Here is a 17,070-nt window from a genome sequence, read left to right on the forward strand (position 1 = left end):
CAACTTGCGGGACATGGCTAATGTTTAATTAGGATTAAGGATATATGGATGGGAGAGGGGGGCAGAGCAAGGAGGTGTTGTCTCTCCTTCCCCTCACCTCCTGATTGCACTGCAGAGAGAAGGAGAATTCAGTTCTACTGCCTGTTTTTTTTCCCCACTAGTGCATTCCCTGTGGGGAACTTGCTGCCAAAGCAGACGCCTGCAGCCTGCAGGACTGAACCCCCTGCTCACCAGCTGGATCCAATCCTGCTCAGTTTGACTGCGTCCATGGTTCCCCTGCGGCCAAAAGTCCTCCTCCTCACCTGACATCCCCAGATCACTCCGGAAGGCCCGACCTGGGGTGATCCAGGGCTTGTCTCCACCTAGGTAAGGCCAAAGCCTGGTCCCGTCCCGTCCCCCCCCCCCGAATCTGTTTTGGCTTCGCATGAATCCAGCACACAGCCCTAAAGCAAGCCCTCATGCTCCTTGGAACTATAAAAAAAGACAGAAAAACACACCACACTTCTTGTAACAGAAAGACCAGACGCCTTTGTAGAAACAAGAGATACATTTAAGATCTTCTCGTGGCAAGAGCAGATGAAACGCACGTACAGGAGGCTGACTTGAAGAACGATTATAAATAAAATTCAATCAAAAAAAGGAAGAAAGGGGGGGGGAGGAAAACAAACACAGAATCTCCAAAGTGTTTTATAAATAGATATTAAGTCATTCTCTACCAAGTTCCATCTGCCCCCACCCCGTGCACACACCATTAGGTCTCTTTTTCAAAGATGTTTCCACCGTATAGATCTATCCTGTTAGCTTCAACAACTCCATATCTATTGCAGATCAATTGATCAAAAGCACTATTTGATTATCTAAGCTACGTGGCTCATGGGTTTAACGCGGCTCACTTGTCTTTGGCGCCCGCCACCTGCAACTACTTCAAACCATCCAGCGGAACCAGGAATCAAACCTTGTCTTCGTTCGGTGGGGTGTTTCAATTTAAATAAAAAAATATTTAGAACGAAACTAGCAGCTTAGATTTTTTTTTTTTTTAAAGAGGGGGAGAAAGGGGGAATATCACATTCTTAGAATCCAGTAAGGCCTTTGTTTGAGCCATGGCAAACATTTTAGAAAGAACAAAAGTAGGTTTTAAAACTAGAAGAGCCTTTCGGCCTTGCAGATATCCTTTGGTAACTCTCGTTACTGCAAAGCCGGTGATTTTTTAAAGAAACCCACGGGAAATTAGGAAAAGGCACCAGATATCACCTCTAGGTTGAGGCAAAGGATTTGGGGAAGATTGGCGGGGGGGGGGGAGAGAGAGAGAATATATGTAACTATTCCTCTGCCCTCCTCCTCCCCCTCTGCTTTTCCACTATACACCCCTCCCCAAGGCCGGAAGTTCCAAGATTTGACTTGCGCTCCAATGAGGCAAAACAAGACATCCCATGACATGTTTTTTGACCTGCAAGATATTCTGTTATAGAAGGGCTGGGGAACCGTTGGCCCTCCAGCTATTGCTGAAGTACAACTCCCATCAGCCCCAGCAAGCATGGGCAATGCCCAGGGAGAACGGGAGTTGTAGTTCAGCAAAGGGCCAAAGGTGCCTCCACACCTGTGTTAAAATGTAGGGTCCAGGCTATTGCTTCAACAATCTGGGCCACTTAACTGTCATCTTCCCAAGATGATCAGACAAGTGGTTGCGAACGCCAGGGCTCCACCCACTTCTGCCAAGCCCTTGCAGGGCCCAATCACATTGAGTGGGTGGGGCTAAAATGCAGCCAATCAGCTGCTTTATACCTGTCTACAGAATCAAGGGGTCAGTGCTTCCCCTAGCTGTGACAGACAATGCGCATGTCTGCTGAATGTTTGAGTTCTCTGTGTCTCTCACTCACTCACACACACAACCTTCTACAAGGCTGAAATGGATCCTGCTCTAATGTGCTAGTTTTCTACACACAAGGAATCTTTGCCCTCCATGGGACAGCACTTGCCAAAACAAACGGCACCACTCCAACCTGCAGCCTGAAATGGTGCAAAAACCCGGAGAAGATTCGTCACCGGATGCTCCAGCTGTATAAGCAGGCTAAGAAATGGGCTTTCTGGGAAGGCCAAAATGGCATAAACCAGAGGGCTCTGCGGGGCATGAAGCCTAGAGAAAGTTTCACCCTTCCATTAAGATTGCTTTAGCCCATGTGTCAGCAGAGCTGTGAAGCCTCCCCCCTCAAAAAAAAAAAAACCCTGGAAATTTTTGGAGAAAACTATTTTTCTCCCTGTTTAAAAAAAAATGGAAAAATTGGGGGGGGGGAGATAGTTTGCCCCCCTGAATTGTTCCTCTTTTTTCCTTCACATCTCTAGGTGCGGGGAACCTTTGGCCCTCCCAATGTTGCTGAACGACAGCTCCCATCATCCCTTGCCACAGGCCATGCTTACTAGGGCTGATGGGAGTTGTACTTCAGCAACATTGGAAGGGCTTTAAAGGTTCCCCACGCCTGGTTTATAGTTTCGCTCGCCCACTTATGACAAAACATCCGAGGGACAAGCAGGATGACAGTCCTAAAGCCTGAGCAAAAAAGAAGCACCTCTCTCCTATCAAAGTCTGAAGGGCAAACCAGTCACCTGCTTCTAAAAAATAAACCCCACCTAAGAGGCCTTTTCAGGAAAGGCACACGCACAATCCCCATCGCACTCCTCGAGGTGGCTTTGCACACAACACACCCAGCGCCAATGGAATTCATTGGAAAGTTTTCTGAAGTTACCCCGCTCTGGATTTTATTTTTAATTTTTAAAATTTTCTTTTTCTGGGAAAAAAAGGAAGACAGGAGTATTCTAACTGAACAGCAACACCTGGTGGCCGTAGCAAACAAAAAACACTAACATGATTGCAACCTTAAACTGCACGGTGTTTTAACAGCAGCTGTTTCAGGGAGGTTTTAAACAAAAACACACAGAAACACCGACTTTAAAACTCTCCGTTAAACGCACAGCATGAAAATAGAAAAACCACCTGGAGCCAGACCGCTCATTAGACAAGTTTTTCAGCTTTAACTGGCAAGAGTGAGAGTTGCTGGAGGCCAGAATTAAGTAACAACAACAACAGAACCTTGCATTATTGTGACAATGTAAGACAAAAGAAAATGTGCACACACTTAAAAAAAAACCACAGTGGGCCGACCCTGAAGAAGGCCCCCAGATTGTCATGATTGTTTGAGACAGGGGAAGATAATCGTTCCCATGGATGAAAGAAACTGGCGACCTTACTCTCCCAGAACGGTGATTTGCAACCACAAGGCTCTTAGGGGTGGAGGGAGATAAAGGCGCAAGGACCAATCATCACCCCCTACACACACACACAAGGGTGCAGTACACAAAACGCTTTGTCAAGGTCTTGGTCTAGCAGCAGAACGATTGCGTTCAGCAGTCAAACACCAACCTGTGAAGTGACAGGAGTTGTGGTCGAGCATTTGGAAGGGAAAATTGGGGGGGGGCGAGAGAGAGAGAACATATTTTACTATTCCTCTGCCCTCCCCCTCCCCCTCTGCTTTTCCTCTATACACCCCTCCACAAGGCCGGAAGTTCCAAGATGTGATTTGCGCTCCAATGAGGCAAAACAAGACTGAAGTGGAGGGGAGAGTGACAGAATGCAGAGGGCCAGCAATGGATGGGAGGGTTAAGCACAGCACAACCCCTTCTGCCACCACCCCTGGCTTCTATGCCACTGGGAACCCCCACAGCATCTCTTGCCATGTGTGATTCCACATGAATACTTAACACAGTCTTAAGAATTTCAGAAGTGGTTCTGTGCTGATGAAAAAAACGACAAATAACAAAAATTCCACTTTTTTGTGGAGGGGGCAGAAACCTTTTAGGTCTTGGCTGGTTTTAACAGGGAGGGGGTTTGCCCCTGACAAGAATCAACTCATTTCTCCTCCGCCGCCACCATCCCGACTGCATTTGCTTCCAATCTGAAAGGGCTTCTCTTCTCTCCCAACCTAAACCCATGAGCCAAATTGGTATGCTTTGTTTTTACCTGTACAAATCGCGGCATTTATCCCGGCGTCAGGAATATGATACTTAGGATGTCCCATATGCTTCTTTCTTTTTTTTCCCCTCCTGCCGCTACCGCTAATTTTGGTCTTGGAACCAGAGGGGGGGAGGGAGAGAGGGGGAAAGCGCTTCATTCTTGCGCTATGCTCCTCAGGACGTACTTCACCGTGTAGGCAAAGGCCGCAAAGCCGACTATAACAAACAAGTTCGCCAAAGCTCCGCCCAGGAGTCCGTGGTTCCGATTGGCCTGCTGGAGGCCGGGGTGGTTGTTGGCGGCGGCGGCAGCCAATGGGACGTGCCCATTGAGGAGAGGCAGCCCGTTCTGGCCGTGATGGGCGGCTTCCCCGTCGGGGACGACGTCCGGGAGCAGGAGGGTTGGAGGCCGGCTGTGGAGATCCTCTCGCGCCTTTTGTTTCTGCTTGATTTCCTAGGATGGGGGAGACAGGAGATCAGCGGAGAGGACCATCTAACAAGTGTGGCAATGTGAGATGGCAAAACTTTGGGGGCCCAGCAGGCCAGGACTCTATCGCCACACATATACACACGTCCCCACCCAGGCCAACTTTGGTTGGTGGGGTGGGGCTGCCCACCAGTCAATCGTCTGATGTCATGACGTCGGCTGACTGACAGGCAGGTAATCCTGCCCACCTGCCAAAGTTGACTCAAAGCAAGCACCCAACCAGATTGAGGGAGAGTCGGCTCGCCAGATGATGAGTGGAGGGTTCAATCCTGCTGGCTGCTTTGCCAGCGCATGCCCACAGAGAACATGGTGGCGAAGCAGCACCAGCAGGGTTGATCCCCGCTGATGGACAAGCAATCATGATTCAGAGAAGATAGGCTTGAGGGCCAACGTGGAGGTGGAGGTTCCCCATCCCTGTGGAGAACATACAGCTAACTATGGAGAGATGTCTTTTTTTGGAATGCTCCTCCCTATAAAAGAAGCTACCCCTTTACTCCACAAAACAGAAAGCTAGATCTTCAGGCAAAAACATACTAGTCAGCCCTGTCCCTCCTATGCTGATTTTCTACTTGCAGGGAGATGTGCTTTTAAATATATATATATATATATATATATATATATATATATATATATATATATGGAAACATAAGGGAACATTAAAAAATAAGTGACCTGAAGTCTGAAGTGGTCTAAGTCATTCCATTTATGTATTTATTACATTTCTATCCCACCTTTCCTCCAAGGGGCTCAAAGTGGCGTACATGGCTCTCTCCCTTGCCATTTCATCCTCACAACGACCCCATGAGGTAGATTAGGCTGAGAGGCAGCGGATGGCACCAAGTTTCACCCAGTGAGCTTCATGGCCAAGTGGGGATTCGAACCCTGGTCACCCAGGTCCAACACTGTAACCATTACACCCACTGGCTCTGCTACATATGTAGATCAATGGGCTTATAGATGAACGTGCCTTCAAGGGAAACCATTCCACATCAGGCACGTACCAAAAGTGATGCTGGAACAGGATTCCTACGGTGGGTATAGAGCGCAGGATGCAGAACCAAAGCCTCTTGGTCACTGCACTAGGACCAGCAAACTTCTAGACGTGCAACCCGTTTTCCCTTCAGATAGCTTCTACTACAAAGTAACTGCAGGTGGCAATCGTGCATAGGCACATACAGCATGCCTTTTTTTAAATAAAAAAAAGCTGCAATGGTTAGACCAATTAGCCAACTGAGGACCTTCTGATAGATTAAAACAGCATTTCCTCCCTGGTCAAAATTCTGTCCGTCCCCCATCCCATCTCCAAATATGCCTTTTCCTACCATAGCTAAGCAAGCTGCCTCAAATTCCTTGGAAGAAAGTAGGGCTTAAAAGCATAATCAAGAAATGTTAGGAGATTGGTAATAATTAGTGCCAAGGCCTTAAATATTAGGCAGGCGCCATCTCTGCTATCTTTTCGGTACCTTTTGAAGACTTTCCTCTTCCAACAAGCCTTTTAAATTGAGACCTATCCCAGTCTGTGTCTGTGTGTTAGAATTGCTTTTAATATGTTTTTAACTCTTTTTTTAAAAAGATGTTTTTAAAGTTTTTTTTCAATATTTTTAATGTTGTTTTGACTTAATTTTAAGGTCTTTTTATGATGTTTTAAAGTGTTTTTAGTGTTTCTGTTTGCCACCCTGGGCTCCTGCTGGAAGGAAGGGCGGGGTATAAATAAAATAATAAATAATAAAATAAACAAGGCCATTTACAGATTATGAATTCATATGAAGAGCCTGGCTGCTGGATCAGGCCACTGGCCCATCTAGTCCAGCATCTGGTTCTCACAGCGGCCAACCAGATGCACAGGGAAAACCCCACAAGCAGCACCCAAGCCCAACCATGTCTTCCCACACTGCCTCCGATAATAGAGAGAGGACACAGCTAACACGCCTAGCAGCTGACAACATCCTGACCCTCCACAAATCCATCGCCTGCGCCACGAACGCCAGCTTCCAAATGCTCGGCCTTACCTCTACCACGTCAGGGAACAATTCACAGAAGACTTTGTCTTTGACATTGAACGCTAAACTCTGGGAAGCAAGCTGCCTTTTCTGCAGAGAGAGAGAGGGAAGAAAAGGAGAAAAAGCACAGAGAGTTTGGAGCCAGCATTTTTGTAAAAACAGACGCACCCTTAAGGGCCTCTGCAGCTTTTTTTTTTTTTTAAAGTTAGCAGATTCCTGTCCTGAGAGGTTTACTTACTGTGAACTCCGACGTTTCTATACTGCCGAGAGTGGGACCTTTTTCAACCATAAAGCTAAGAAGGCCTGTTAAGATGGTCGAGACTGACCAAGCTGGATTCCACGTGTCGGGATGGAAGTCTGTGATCGAAAGACACAACCTGCAAGGGGAAGCACATGCATTCACACACACAAAATAAGCCTCACAAAAGAATCACGTACGCCACGTCTAAACAAGGTGCGCGAGATGCTAAAAACAGTCCTGATTAGGAGATGGCAAGTGCCCCTACGACCCGAGTGAACGTACATTTAAAGGAGTGTGATACCATTTTAAGCAGTCATGGTTTCCGTGAAAGAATCCTGGGAACCGTAGTTTGTTAAGGGTGATGAGTTGTTAGGAGACTACCTATTCCTCTCACAGAGCTCTTGTTCCAAAAATAGCAGTATATTTATTAAATTTATATCCCACCCTCCCTCCCAAACGTGCCCAGGGCAGCAACCATAAACAAAGCAATTTAACAAGAAAAAGAAAAGCAGGCTAAAAACACTCCAATAAACAATTACAAGTTTAAAACACAGTTGAAAGCATTGTAAAACACAGCTTGAGAACATTCTTTCATCAGTGATCTTCAGTTTGCCAGTAACAGTCCCCCTTCGGCCATCAAATGCCTGGGTGAAGAGGAGAGATTTGAAATCCCTCAACAGAGTGAATAGTGACAGAGACTGAGGCACCTCACTGGGAAGCAGTTTCACAATCAATCCTCCTTCCCAGGGAATTCCGGGAATTGTAGCTCTGTGCGGGAAATAGGGGTCACCTAGCAACTCTCAGCACCCTTCCCAGGATTCTTTGGGGCAGCCAGGACTGTTTAAAGTGGTTTGATGCGGCTTTTGTTTGAGACAGACCAAGGGATCAACTCCGCAAAAGCCAGCTTCGCACACGGATATAGCAAAGGAAAAGCCCTTTGGCAAAAAGGATTCAAGATCCAGCTTTGATCCGACAGAGCGGATCCAGCAGAGCGGGGCAAAAAGAGTGCTTAGGGTTGACCTTGCATCGTCCCACCCCCTGACCCCGCGTTAAGATTTGAAAACCCAGACTGGATGTTGCTCTGCTTTAAAGTCGCTGGCCATAAAGGCAAAGGGGGAGGGGCAGATGTTAAAGAGAACTACTTACCTTGTGTTGCATTTAAATCTTCCGTTCGGTGTTATCATATAAATACTAGGAGGTTTAAAAGGAAATTCTCTGGGGAAAATTAGTTTCCCGTGATAATAGCCACCTAAAACATTGGGAAAGCAGGGAGGAAACCCTTATTAGTCATTTACCAGCAACGGTGGGCGGTCTGGTGAGCCCCTTACGAAAATCCAAATGCACCCTTCCCCTTAAAGCCACCCCTCCCTCCAAAAAACTATAGCTCTGGACATTAATTACGCTGGCCATGTCAAAACATGAAGCAGGCCTAAGGACATAAAAATGGAAGCAGCGGCCAACGGCTTTGTTTTATAAGGACCTAAGAAGAGTCCTGCCGGATCGGGCTAGTGGCCTATCTAGTCCAGCATCATCTTCCCACAGTGGCCAGCCAGATGCCCCACTGGTAAGTCCCAAAGCAGGATCTGAGCACACACAGAACTCTCCCCTCCTGCGGTTTCCAGCAACTGGTACGTGTTGCAGAAGCTGCTGCAAAGCTTCTCATGCCGCAATAGTAAGAAGCAGCTATAGGAGTGGGAAAAGATTGGACTGCAGGGGCTCTCCCTTTTGACTCCTCTTCAAATCTATCCACTCCAGCTGGATTTCTTCACTACAAGAACTAAGAGCAAATCCCTGCACTTGCTTTAGTCCTCCTCCCTCCCAGACTCTTCTCCTTTCATGTCATGTCTTTTAAGAGCGAGAGTCTGAGGGCAAAGAATGCCTTATTGATTTTCATTTTTAGTTTGTATACAGCCTTTCTATATTACTGTACTCAAGGTGGTTTAACAACCATAGAAATGACAAAATATACCAAAAAACCCACCACTGCCATCCTATAATCATTCAAAACATAACAAAAAAGAAACAAGTGGCAAAATTCAAGTATCCATTTCACATATTATCATAGTGACAAAATATCCACAAACGACAACAAAACAAAAATACCTTCATCAATTACAATAAATCATTACGGGTGCAATGCAACCTCGACTACCGGGCTGCAGTGTCTCTCCTGTTGCTTAGGCTAGCCTCCCGACATCAACAGAGTGACACTTACATCACTCCACCACTGATATTTGCAAGTCACTCTGGGAAACTGTACTTTTTAATTATTTTTGGCCAAAGAAAGAGGTAAAAATGTTTTAGGTAACAAACAGAGAAGGGGGAAGTGAACGAGCACCACCGGCGACAACACGAGTCAAGAGCACCAATTGCAAGCGCTCATGAAGTTAGAACGTTCTGAGGAAGGCTTGTTGACTTCACAGTCCCGATTGATTTTATTTTCCGTTTGAAATGCCAACTGTTGTAAACCGCCCAGAGAGCTTTGGCTATGGGGCGGTATACAAATGTAAATATTATTATTATTATGAACTGTGATTTACCTTCATAAGGAGTCATCTCAGGTCCCCGTACGACGTAATGCCTAAACGAACAAAGGGAAGATTGTATTGCACATGATATGTTTCCAAGAAAGGAGGATGGAGGGGTGAGAAACACACACAGGAAGAAGTAAGTTACAAATCACATTCCCAGTTCAAGACAGGTTTGCTATAGCCAGTCCTGCAGGTACTGGACACATTAAAACAAATGTGTTAACCATAAAGAGCTGGTTGATTTCCCAATCACAGTAATATAGGAGTTGGACAGGATCTCAGAGATCACCTAGTCCAACTCTGGCAATAAAGGGGCTCTCGCAGCGATCCATGCTAGCTGTCTCCTGGGATTCTTATGAAAGATGCCCGACCAGGTCAACTGTGGCCGGGCCCAACAGCGCATTTGCAATGGTCTCCCCAATAACAGTTGCATCATCTGAGGAGTCTGTCAAACGCACCTTTACTCTAAAGAAGCATCAGGCTGGATCCAACTAAATTAAATAAGCAATACGGGAGGCACGTCAATTAACTTCAATGGGCCTACTCTTGAGCAGGACAACCATTGCATACAACCTGCTGATGGGCCTACTCTTGAGCAGGACAACCATTGCATACAACCTGCTGATGGGCCTACTCTTGAGAAGGACAACCATTGCATACAACCCGCTGAAATCAGCAGACCTAAGTTAGGCATTTCTATTCATTTCAACGGGTCTACTCCAAGCAGAATACAGCCCAGATGTTCTGGCACCAGCGTGATCCTCCCCCCGCCCACACTGCCTCGCTGGCTCCCATTCTTTACCATTCAAGGATATTTGATGGTAGAGGTTCAGCACATATATAAGGCACTGGGTCTTTTTTAATGCGCAGGTAGTCCTGTTTGAGTCTCTGGGTGGCTGTCGTGGGTGCTCGCTTGTTACTATTGCTGCTCATCTGATGAAAAAGAAGAAAAACACATTTATTTATGATTTACAGCATTTTATAACCCTCCTCCTTTTCAGCCAAAAAGGCTCTTGCTCAAACAAAGGCATCTTAGAAGGCCTCCTTGTCCTCAGGCTCGCAATCTTTAAAAGACACGACACATGAGGAAAAACGGAAGTGGAGGGAGGAGGGAAAAGCAATTAACATTCTTAAATTTACAGATTTTATAATCTGCAAATTATATAAATTATAATCTGTGAATGCAGGGATATGGGTTCTGGCTGTCTTCCCCTTGATAAAGAGAAGTCCCTCCATGGAAGCAGTCTCCCCCTCCTCACAGGAGCAGAACTGCTGACGACATCCAGGCCAGGAGGGCAGGGCAGCTCCTGCCGGCACAGTTCAGCTGACTTAACTTGTATACACACCCACATTCTTTGCTCTGCCACAGCCGACAGCAACCGGCAGCAGCGGAAGGACCAAGAGGGAGGGAAAGGAGACTTCATCAACGCTTCTATCGGCCGCTGCCAAACCAGAAAGAATGCTGCCACTCTAACGGCCTGGGGACCAGCGACTGCAGGGAAGGAGGAAGCAGGTGGGCACAGCAGGTCTACCCAGAACACTGACCAACAGCGAAGGGAGAACATAGACCTTGTGGCTAGTAGCCACTGATAGCTGGATTTGCCTAATCCTCTTTTACAGCCATCCAAATTGGTGGCCATCACTAATTCCTGGAAGAACAAATCTCAGAGCTTAATGGTGCGCTGCATGAAGAAATTCTTTGCTTTGCCTGTCATGTGCCTTCCAATGTTCAGCTGCATCCAACAGCACCAAGTTTTAGTATCGTGAGAGAGAAAAAAAGAACTTTTCTCTCTATGCTTTCTTTGCACAAGCTCTCCACAAGGAGCAACAGAGAAGAGATCCAAAGGATCCCTGTTCCGGTGACACCAGAGAGCTGCCGTCAAAAGGACAGCAGCATTCTTCATAGCAGCCGTACCATCGCCAGTTAATCAAATATGGCACCAGCTCCAGACGTCACCTGCAGACAAATCCAAGCACCAGCATTTGGGGTGAGGAGGAACAGCAGCATGGAGGGAACACTTATAGCAAAGATAATATTTTTGTTGCGGCCAGCCAATGAACATGAAAAGCATTCTGCCAAGGGTGCAACGAGTAGGCCCTTTGCTGGCAAGGGACATGAAGGATAATCCTTCAGACCAATGCAGTACATTTGCCTTAATTTTTACACTCCGTGGCTTCTGGCCTTGCAGAAAGAGGGAGAGAAGAGGCTCAACGTGCCCTTGTGCAACACTGGTTATCGAGGGTCAAGAAAAAAAGTTCACTTTTAAGTACGCCACGCTCACATGCAATGTCCCAAGTAAACTCTTGGGGTTAGACTGCTCGCTCCAGCTGCATGATAAAGATTAAGAAGCGGGGGAGAAAGCAGCCTGGCTTGTCCCACAGAAGTTCAAGGACTATTTTGAGGGAAAGGGGGTGGATGGGAAGGTAACCTTCTAAACTTTGTTAAAAAAAAGTAAAGGTGTCCCCGCACGTGTAGTGCGAGTCGTTTCCGACTCTTAGGGTGACATCTTGCGACGTTTACTAGGCAGACCGTATATATGGAGTGGGATTGCCAGTTCCTTCCCCGGCCTTTCTTTATCCACCAGCATATGGCGGGTACTTGGTTACAAGCTACCAATTTCAAGTTTGGGAGAAGGAGAGACAGTTTTAGGCTAGCGTTTTCTAGATTCTGCACCCACAATGACTTAGGTGGCATTCAGACGTGAGATTTATTGTGATTTCTCCTGACTATATGCTAGCGCTTCTGTCCTGGTTTCTAATGTTCCTTTCATACTGCACCTATAGTGTTACGGAACCCTGGGGTTTTTTTCTTTTTAAATCAATATACCACTATGTTGCGCTAAATTTCATTCACACCAGTAGGCATGGTGCGACACAACAGCATTAAGCGTTTCTCTCTCTCTCACACACACACGCACTTTATACACAAGTGCATTTATGTATGCCAGAATACCACCCCAAATTTTGTTACGGGAGTGGTGGAGGCATAATCCATTCAAACCATGGGAAACTTATACTGCAAAAAGCCTGTGATATTCTGGGTTTCCAGGGTTGCAAACAGATTTTTTTCTAGAAGCAATTAACACAAAAGCAAGCACTAAACTTCCATTTGATTCCACTAAATTTCCAGAAGTGGTTTTTACATCGTGCAAAAGATCACATAAAACGTGAAAATCAGCATGTAAGGAAACGTCAGGAAACAGAATAAAATACTGTCTGAATGCATCCTTATTGTTGTTACTGATATATAAAATGAAAATGTTCTGCCTTCAAGTCGATTCTGACTTATGTCGACCCTATGAATAGGGTTTTCATGAGGCTGAGAGGCAGTGACTGGCCCAAGGTCACCCAGTGAGCTTCATGGCTGTGTGGGGATTCGAACCATGGTCTCCCAGGTCATAGCCCAGTACCTTAACCACTACACGACACATTTAAAGTACATTTTCCCCCACAAAAGAATCCTGGAAACTGTACTTTACCCCTCTCACAGGTACAATTCCCAGTACCCTTAACAAATTACAGTTCCCAGGATTCTTTTGGCGTGGGGGAGGGAGAAAGGAGGCAGGATGTGCATGCAGCCTAAAAATGAGCTGCGCTAATCCATGGCTGTCCCCTCCCATTCAGAAACTGTCCAAAGGGAACCTTAAGGGTCCGGTTCCCCCCGCCCACGTCCATGTCAAAGTTCCCACCTATTCACCAGGACAGCAAAATAAAACCTCCATGTTCAAAGACAGTGTACCTCTGAAGACCACATGTTGGTAACTAAAGTGTGCGAGAGAGGTTTTTGTGTGTGTGTGAATGTCCTGTTTGTGGGCATCTCAAGAGCCATCTGGGCTGTGCACTGCGGGAAACAGGCTGCTGAATTAGATGGCCCTTTGGTCTGACCCAGCCAGGCGGTCAATTTGCCAGGACTCGAACCTCCAGGTGCAGAGGAAATGTACCTTGAAAGACCAAATCACAGAAGGCTGTCACTTTCATGATTCAGTTGTCTGAATGACCACTTCTGGAAACAGGAAGTGAGACTCGACAGACTGGTCTGACCTAGCAAGGAAGTTATTATGGCCTAACAAAAGAATTAGATAACTTTGCAAGGAGCTGGCTGATCACTAGAAGTCAGCCCTAAGAACCAAGAACAGGACCTACACGAACAAAGGCAGTGTACCTTTTAATACCAGGTGCTGATGGAGGGGAGAACTCTTGCTCTCCTGCCTGCTAGGGAGTTTCCCAGAGGCCTCTGGGCTGGGCATTGTGGGAAGCAGACTGACTAGGTGGACGTTACCCTAAGGGCAAATGGGGCTCTGCCCACAAACCTCAAGTCTGTCTTTATACAACCAATTTGGGGTGGCATTGGTTCCGGCTCCACCTGTCATTGGTTGCGCCTCCACCTACTGCTGGTCTCCCTGCCTTCCGCCCCACCAGTCCCAACAGGCACTAGCCACCCCTGGGGTGAACTACGCCCAGCCCAACTCACAGCTGAAAAAGGAACTGGTAATGTGTCATGTGCTGAGAATTAATCCAAGAGGCAGCACTTTATGGAATTCGCCACTACAGGATATGGTGACAACCACTGGCTCTGATGGCTGTAAAGGAGGTAAGACAAACTCACAGAGGAGGATAAGGCTACTAGTCATGCTACTAGTCACGAACTGGCTACTAGTCATGGTCGCTATATGCTACTGCCATTTCTGAACACCAGTGACTGGGGAACAACAGCAAAGAGGGCGCTTCAGATCCTGCTTGCGGGTTTTTCAGAGGCATCTGGTTGGCCACTGTGGGAAAATGGGTGCTAAAGTAGATGGGCATTTTGTCTGATCCAGTAAAGGTCTTTTGCCAAAGCAATACAAAAGTTCTCTAAGGAGGAAGGGGTTGATCTACAATGCCTCGTTCGCAAATAGGTGAGCCAAACACTTAATGACAAGAGATTCAATCAAAGCACTTCCTTCACAAACACAGGGATTACCAGTGGAACTCATTGCCACAAGCTGCAGAGGCTTTTTAAGCAATTAGATAAATTTACAGCTCTGTCAACAGTGACCAATCATGACAACTATGTATGGAACCTTAAGCAAACATAGGAACCTGCCCTTACACCAGATCAGACCATCTGTCTATCTCTCTCAGTAATGTCTATACCTGTGGCAGAGAACTTTTTTCAACCCGAGGGCCACTTTCCTTTCTGGGTAAATGTCCCACTGAGCCATGTCCCAGTGGTGAGCAGAGGTAAGAGGAGTCAACACAATAGATACAACAGGCTGATTTCTATACAGACTCAAGCCAGCCCTCTCTATCCTTCACCCAGGCAAGCAAGAGGCTTGGATCAGAGTTCAAGGGCACATTCCAGCGAGGCAAAAACACCCGAGGAGGAGTGCAAAATGGAACCAGTTAGGAGTGGAGAGAGAGCAAGACAGCGCAGCTGGGGAAGAGGGTACAGCCTGGGGACAGGCTCGAGGGCCAGACAGAAAGATCTGGAGGGCCACACTTAGCCCAAGGACCCGAGGGTCTACTCGTTGAGTAGGACCAACAATGAAAACAACCCACAGGGTGGTGTCCAATGCCAGTCCTACTCAGAGTAGGCCCACTGAAGTTAATGGGCACCACTTGCTTAGGTTTAATGGGTCTACTCTGAGTAAGACATAGGTGAATACAACCCATAACACTAAGCAGAGGTTTAACAGTACTACCATGTCCACCAGCCCACTTAGAATCAATCCACACACGCAGGGCTGTGGAGTCGGTATGCCAAACCTTCGACTCCGACTCCTCTATTTTTCTACTGTTCGACTCCGACTCCACCCAAAATTACTTCCAACTCCACAGCCCTGGAAAGCGCTGTAAATGTCTGTTTAAATTGGAAGCTCTCATAGGAGCATTTTTATCGCTGCCTGAATATGCGCTGAACTTCGACCATATAACACCTATTCTGGCCCAACTGCACTGGCTACCAATATGTTTCCGGGCCAGATTCAAAGTGTTGGTTCTTACCTATAAAGCCCTTAACGGCATCGGACCGCAATATCTGATGGAACACCTCTCCCGCTATGTACCTACCCGTTCACTGCGCTTGACAGCTAAGGCCCTTCTCCGGGTCCCAACTCATCAGGAGGCCCGGAGATCAGCAACTAGATCTAGGGCCTTTTCAGTGGTGGCCCCGAATTATGGAATGCCCTCCCAGATGAGATACACCTGGCGCCTTCTTTGTTATCCTTTCGGCGCCAGGTAAAAACCTACCTCTTTGCCCAGGCATTTTAACCTTAATTTAATGTTAATTTTAAATTTAATTTTATTGTATTTTTTATTTTTCGTTGTATTTTAATTTTGTTTTTAATATGTTTTATAATCTACACTTGCTTGTATTTTAATTGTGGTTTTATCTTGTTGTACACCGCCCTGAGAGCTTGTTGCTATAGGGCGGTTTAGAAATGTAATTAAATAAATAAATAAATAACCTTGGCATCACAGCATTTGTCTTCATCTGGGTCCTGTGTCATACACTGACACAAAAAATGTTTTCCATCTTGAGTTATGGTGAAATGCTCAACTACAGCTGACTTCATAGGGAGCTTCTTTGACATTTTGAATTTATATTTTAAAAAATTCATCAATCAAAATTTATTTTGAAGCCGGAGTCAGAGTGGGTACATTTCTACCAACTCCGACTCCACCCAAAATTGCTCCCGACTCCATGACTCTGACTCCACAGCCCTGCACACAAGAGTAATTGTGGGCTCCCCACAGGCAGCTGGCTGGTGCACTGCTGAAATGTTCCCGCGTGGGGTTAGGAATGTTTCCTGCTTGAAGCCCTGGAGAGCCACTGCCAGTCAGTGTAGGCAACATGAGCTGGATGGATCAATGGTCTGCCTCGGTATAAGGCAACTGCTCATGTTCCTACGATGAGTGTGGAAGGGCCGTGGCTCAGCACCTGCTTGGCATGCAGAAGGTCCCAAATTCAATCCCCGGCATCTCCAGGGAGGGCTGGGAAAGACTCCCTTCCTGAAACCCTGGAGGGCCACTGCCAGTCAGTGCAGACAATACTGCGCTAGATGGACCAATGGCCAGACTCAGTAGAATGCGGCTCCCTAGCTGCGGTTCTGTGAGAGAGCATCCGCTTTGCGTCCAGAAGATCCCCAAGTTCAATCCCCGGCAGCATCTCCAGGGAGGGCTGGGAACCTCCCCCGTCTGAAACTGCTGCTGGCAGACAGTCCTGAGTTAGATGGACCATTGCCCTGGCTCAGTACAAAGCAGCTTCCCAGGCTGTAGATAAAAAAAAATTCTCTATTTGGGGGGCGAAGAGAGAGAGAGAGAGCGCTGCCTACATGGACCTGGCTGGCGTGCGGCTTGCTGGAAACAGGATACTGGGGCAAGTCTTTTTTTGTGGCCCAGCAAGGCTTTAGGCTCTCCTGCTCCACAGCGCAGAAGCTGCATCCCCGAGTAGCAAAAGACCAACCCTCTTCCTCCTCCTCCTCCTCCTCCTTCCTCCTCCTCCATGAGCCTCGGCGCGACCCCCGCTCCCTCCTCCCCGGCCTGCCTCCTTCCTCTCCTCACCTCTTCCTGCTGGGTCTCAGGGCCTTCCTGCGAGGCCTCGGGGTGGGGGGGAAGGGGAAGGAGGGGAGCGGGCGCCGGAGTCAGCCTCGCAGCCTGGACGTCTCGGTGGGTCCCTCAGACCCTCTTCCCTCCTCCGCCGCCGCGACCCTCCAAGATGGCTGCCCAAGGCAGGCCTAAGTAAAGACCGGCTTCCCCCTTTTTTATGTCCCCACCCACTTCCGTTTCCGGTGATAGGGAAGAAAAGGAGGGGAGCGTTTCCTGGAGGCG

The 17,070-nt window shown here is 47.3% G+C and overlaps 2 protein-coding genes across 3 annotated transcripts in view; one reads left to right on the plus strand and one right to left on the minus strand.

The window, feature by feature from the left end:
- Positions 1-528: 528 nt before the first annotated feature.
- On the minus strand, positions 529-17,019 carry UBE2J2 (ubiquitin conjugating enzyme E2 J2). Of its 2 annotated transcripts, none has more exons than XM_061600893.1 (7): positions 16,804-17,019; positions 10,064-10,194; positions 9,271-9,311; positions 7,877-7,979; positions 6,728-6,866; positions 6,499-6,579; positions 529-4,456 (listed from the first exon to the last, which is right to left on the minus strand). In XM_061600893.1, exons 2-7 carry the CDS (start codon positions 10,192-10,194, stop codon positions 4,160-4,162), a joined length of 792 nt encoding a protein of 263 aa, XP_061456877.1. In that variant the 5' UTR covers positions 16,804-17,019; the 3' UTR covers positions 529-4,159. The 2 variants fall into 2 exon arrangements, with proteins under 2 accessions (XP_061456877.1, XP_061456878.1); XM_061600894.1 differs by lacking the exon at positions 16,804-17,019 and adding an exon at positions 16,575-16,645.
- SCNN1D (sodium channel epithelial 1 subunit delta) overlaps positions 13,781-17,070 on the plus strand; it is a 75,834-nt gene continuing 72,544 nt past the window's right edge. Inside the window, exon 1 of the mRNA XM_061600890.1 lies at positions 13,781-13,852. The gene's annotated coding sequence lies outside the window, so the exon portion shown is untranslated. The remainder of the gene's footprint in view (positions 13,853-17,070) is intronic.

The sequence above is a fragment of the Rhineura floridana genome, chromosome 18, assembly GCF_030035675.1.
Source record: "Rhineura floridana isolate rRhiFlo1 chromosome 18, rRhiFlo1.hap2, whole genome shotgun sequence".
Lineage (NCBI taxonomy): Eukaryota > Metazoa > Chordata > Lepidosauria > Squamata > Rhineuridae > Rhineura > Rhineura floridana.

Coding starts and splice junctions, on each gene's coding strand:
- UBE2J2 (XM_061600893.1), bottom strand. CDS start 10,194: ATGAGCAGCAATAGTAACAAGCGAGCACCCACGACAGCCACCCAGAGA. Junction 9,312..10,063: donor CCATCAAATATCCTTGAATG/GTAAAGAATGGG, acceptor TTGTTCGTTTAG/GCATTACGTCGTACGGGGAC. Junction 4,457..6,498: donor TGTTCCCTGACGTGGTAGAG/GTAAGGCCGAGC, acceptor CCCCCATCCTAG/GAAATCAAGCAGAAACAAAA.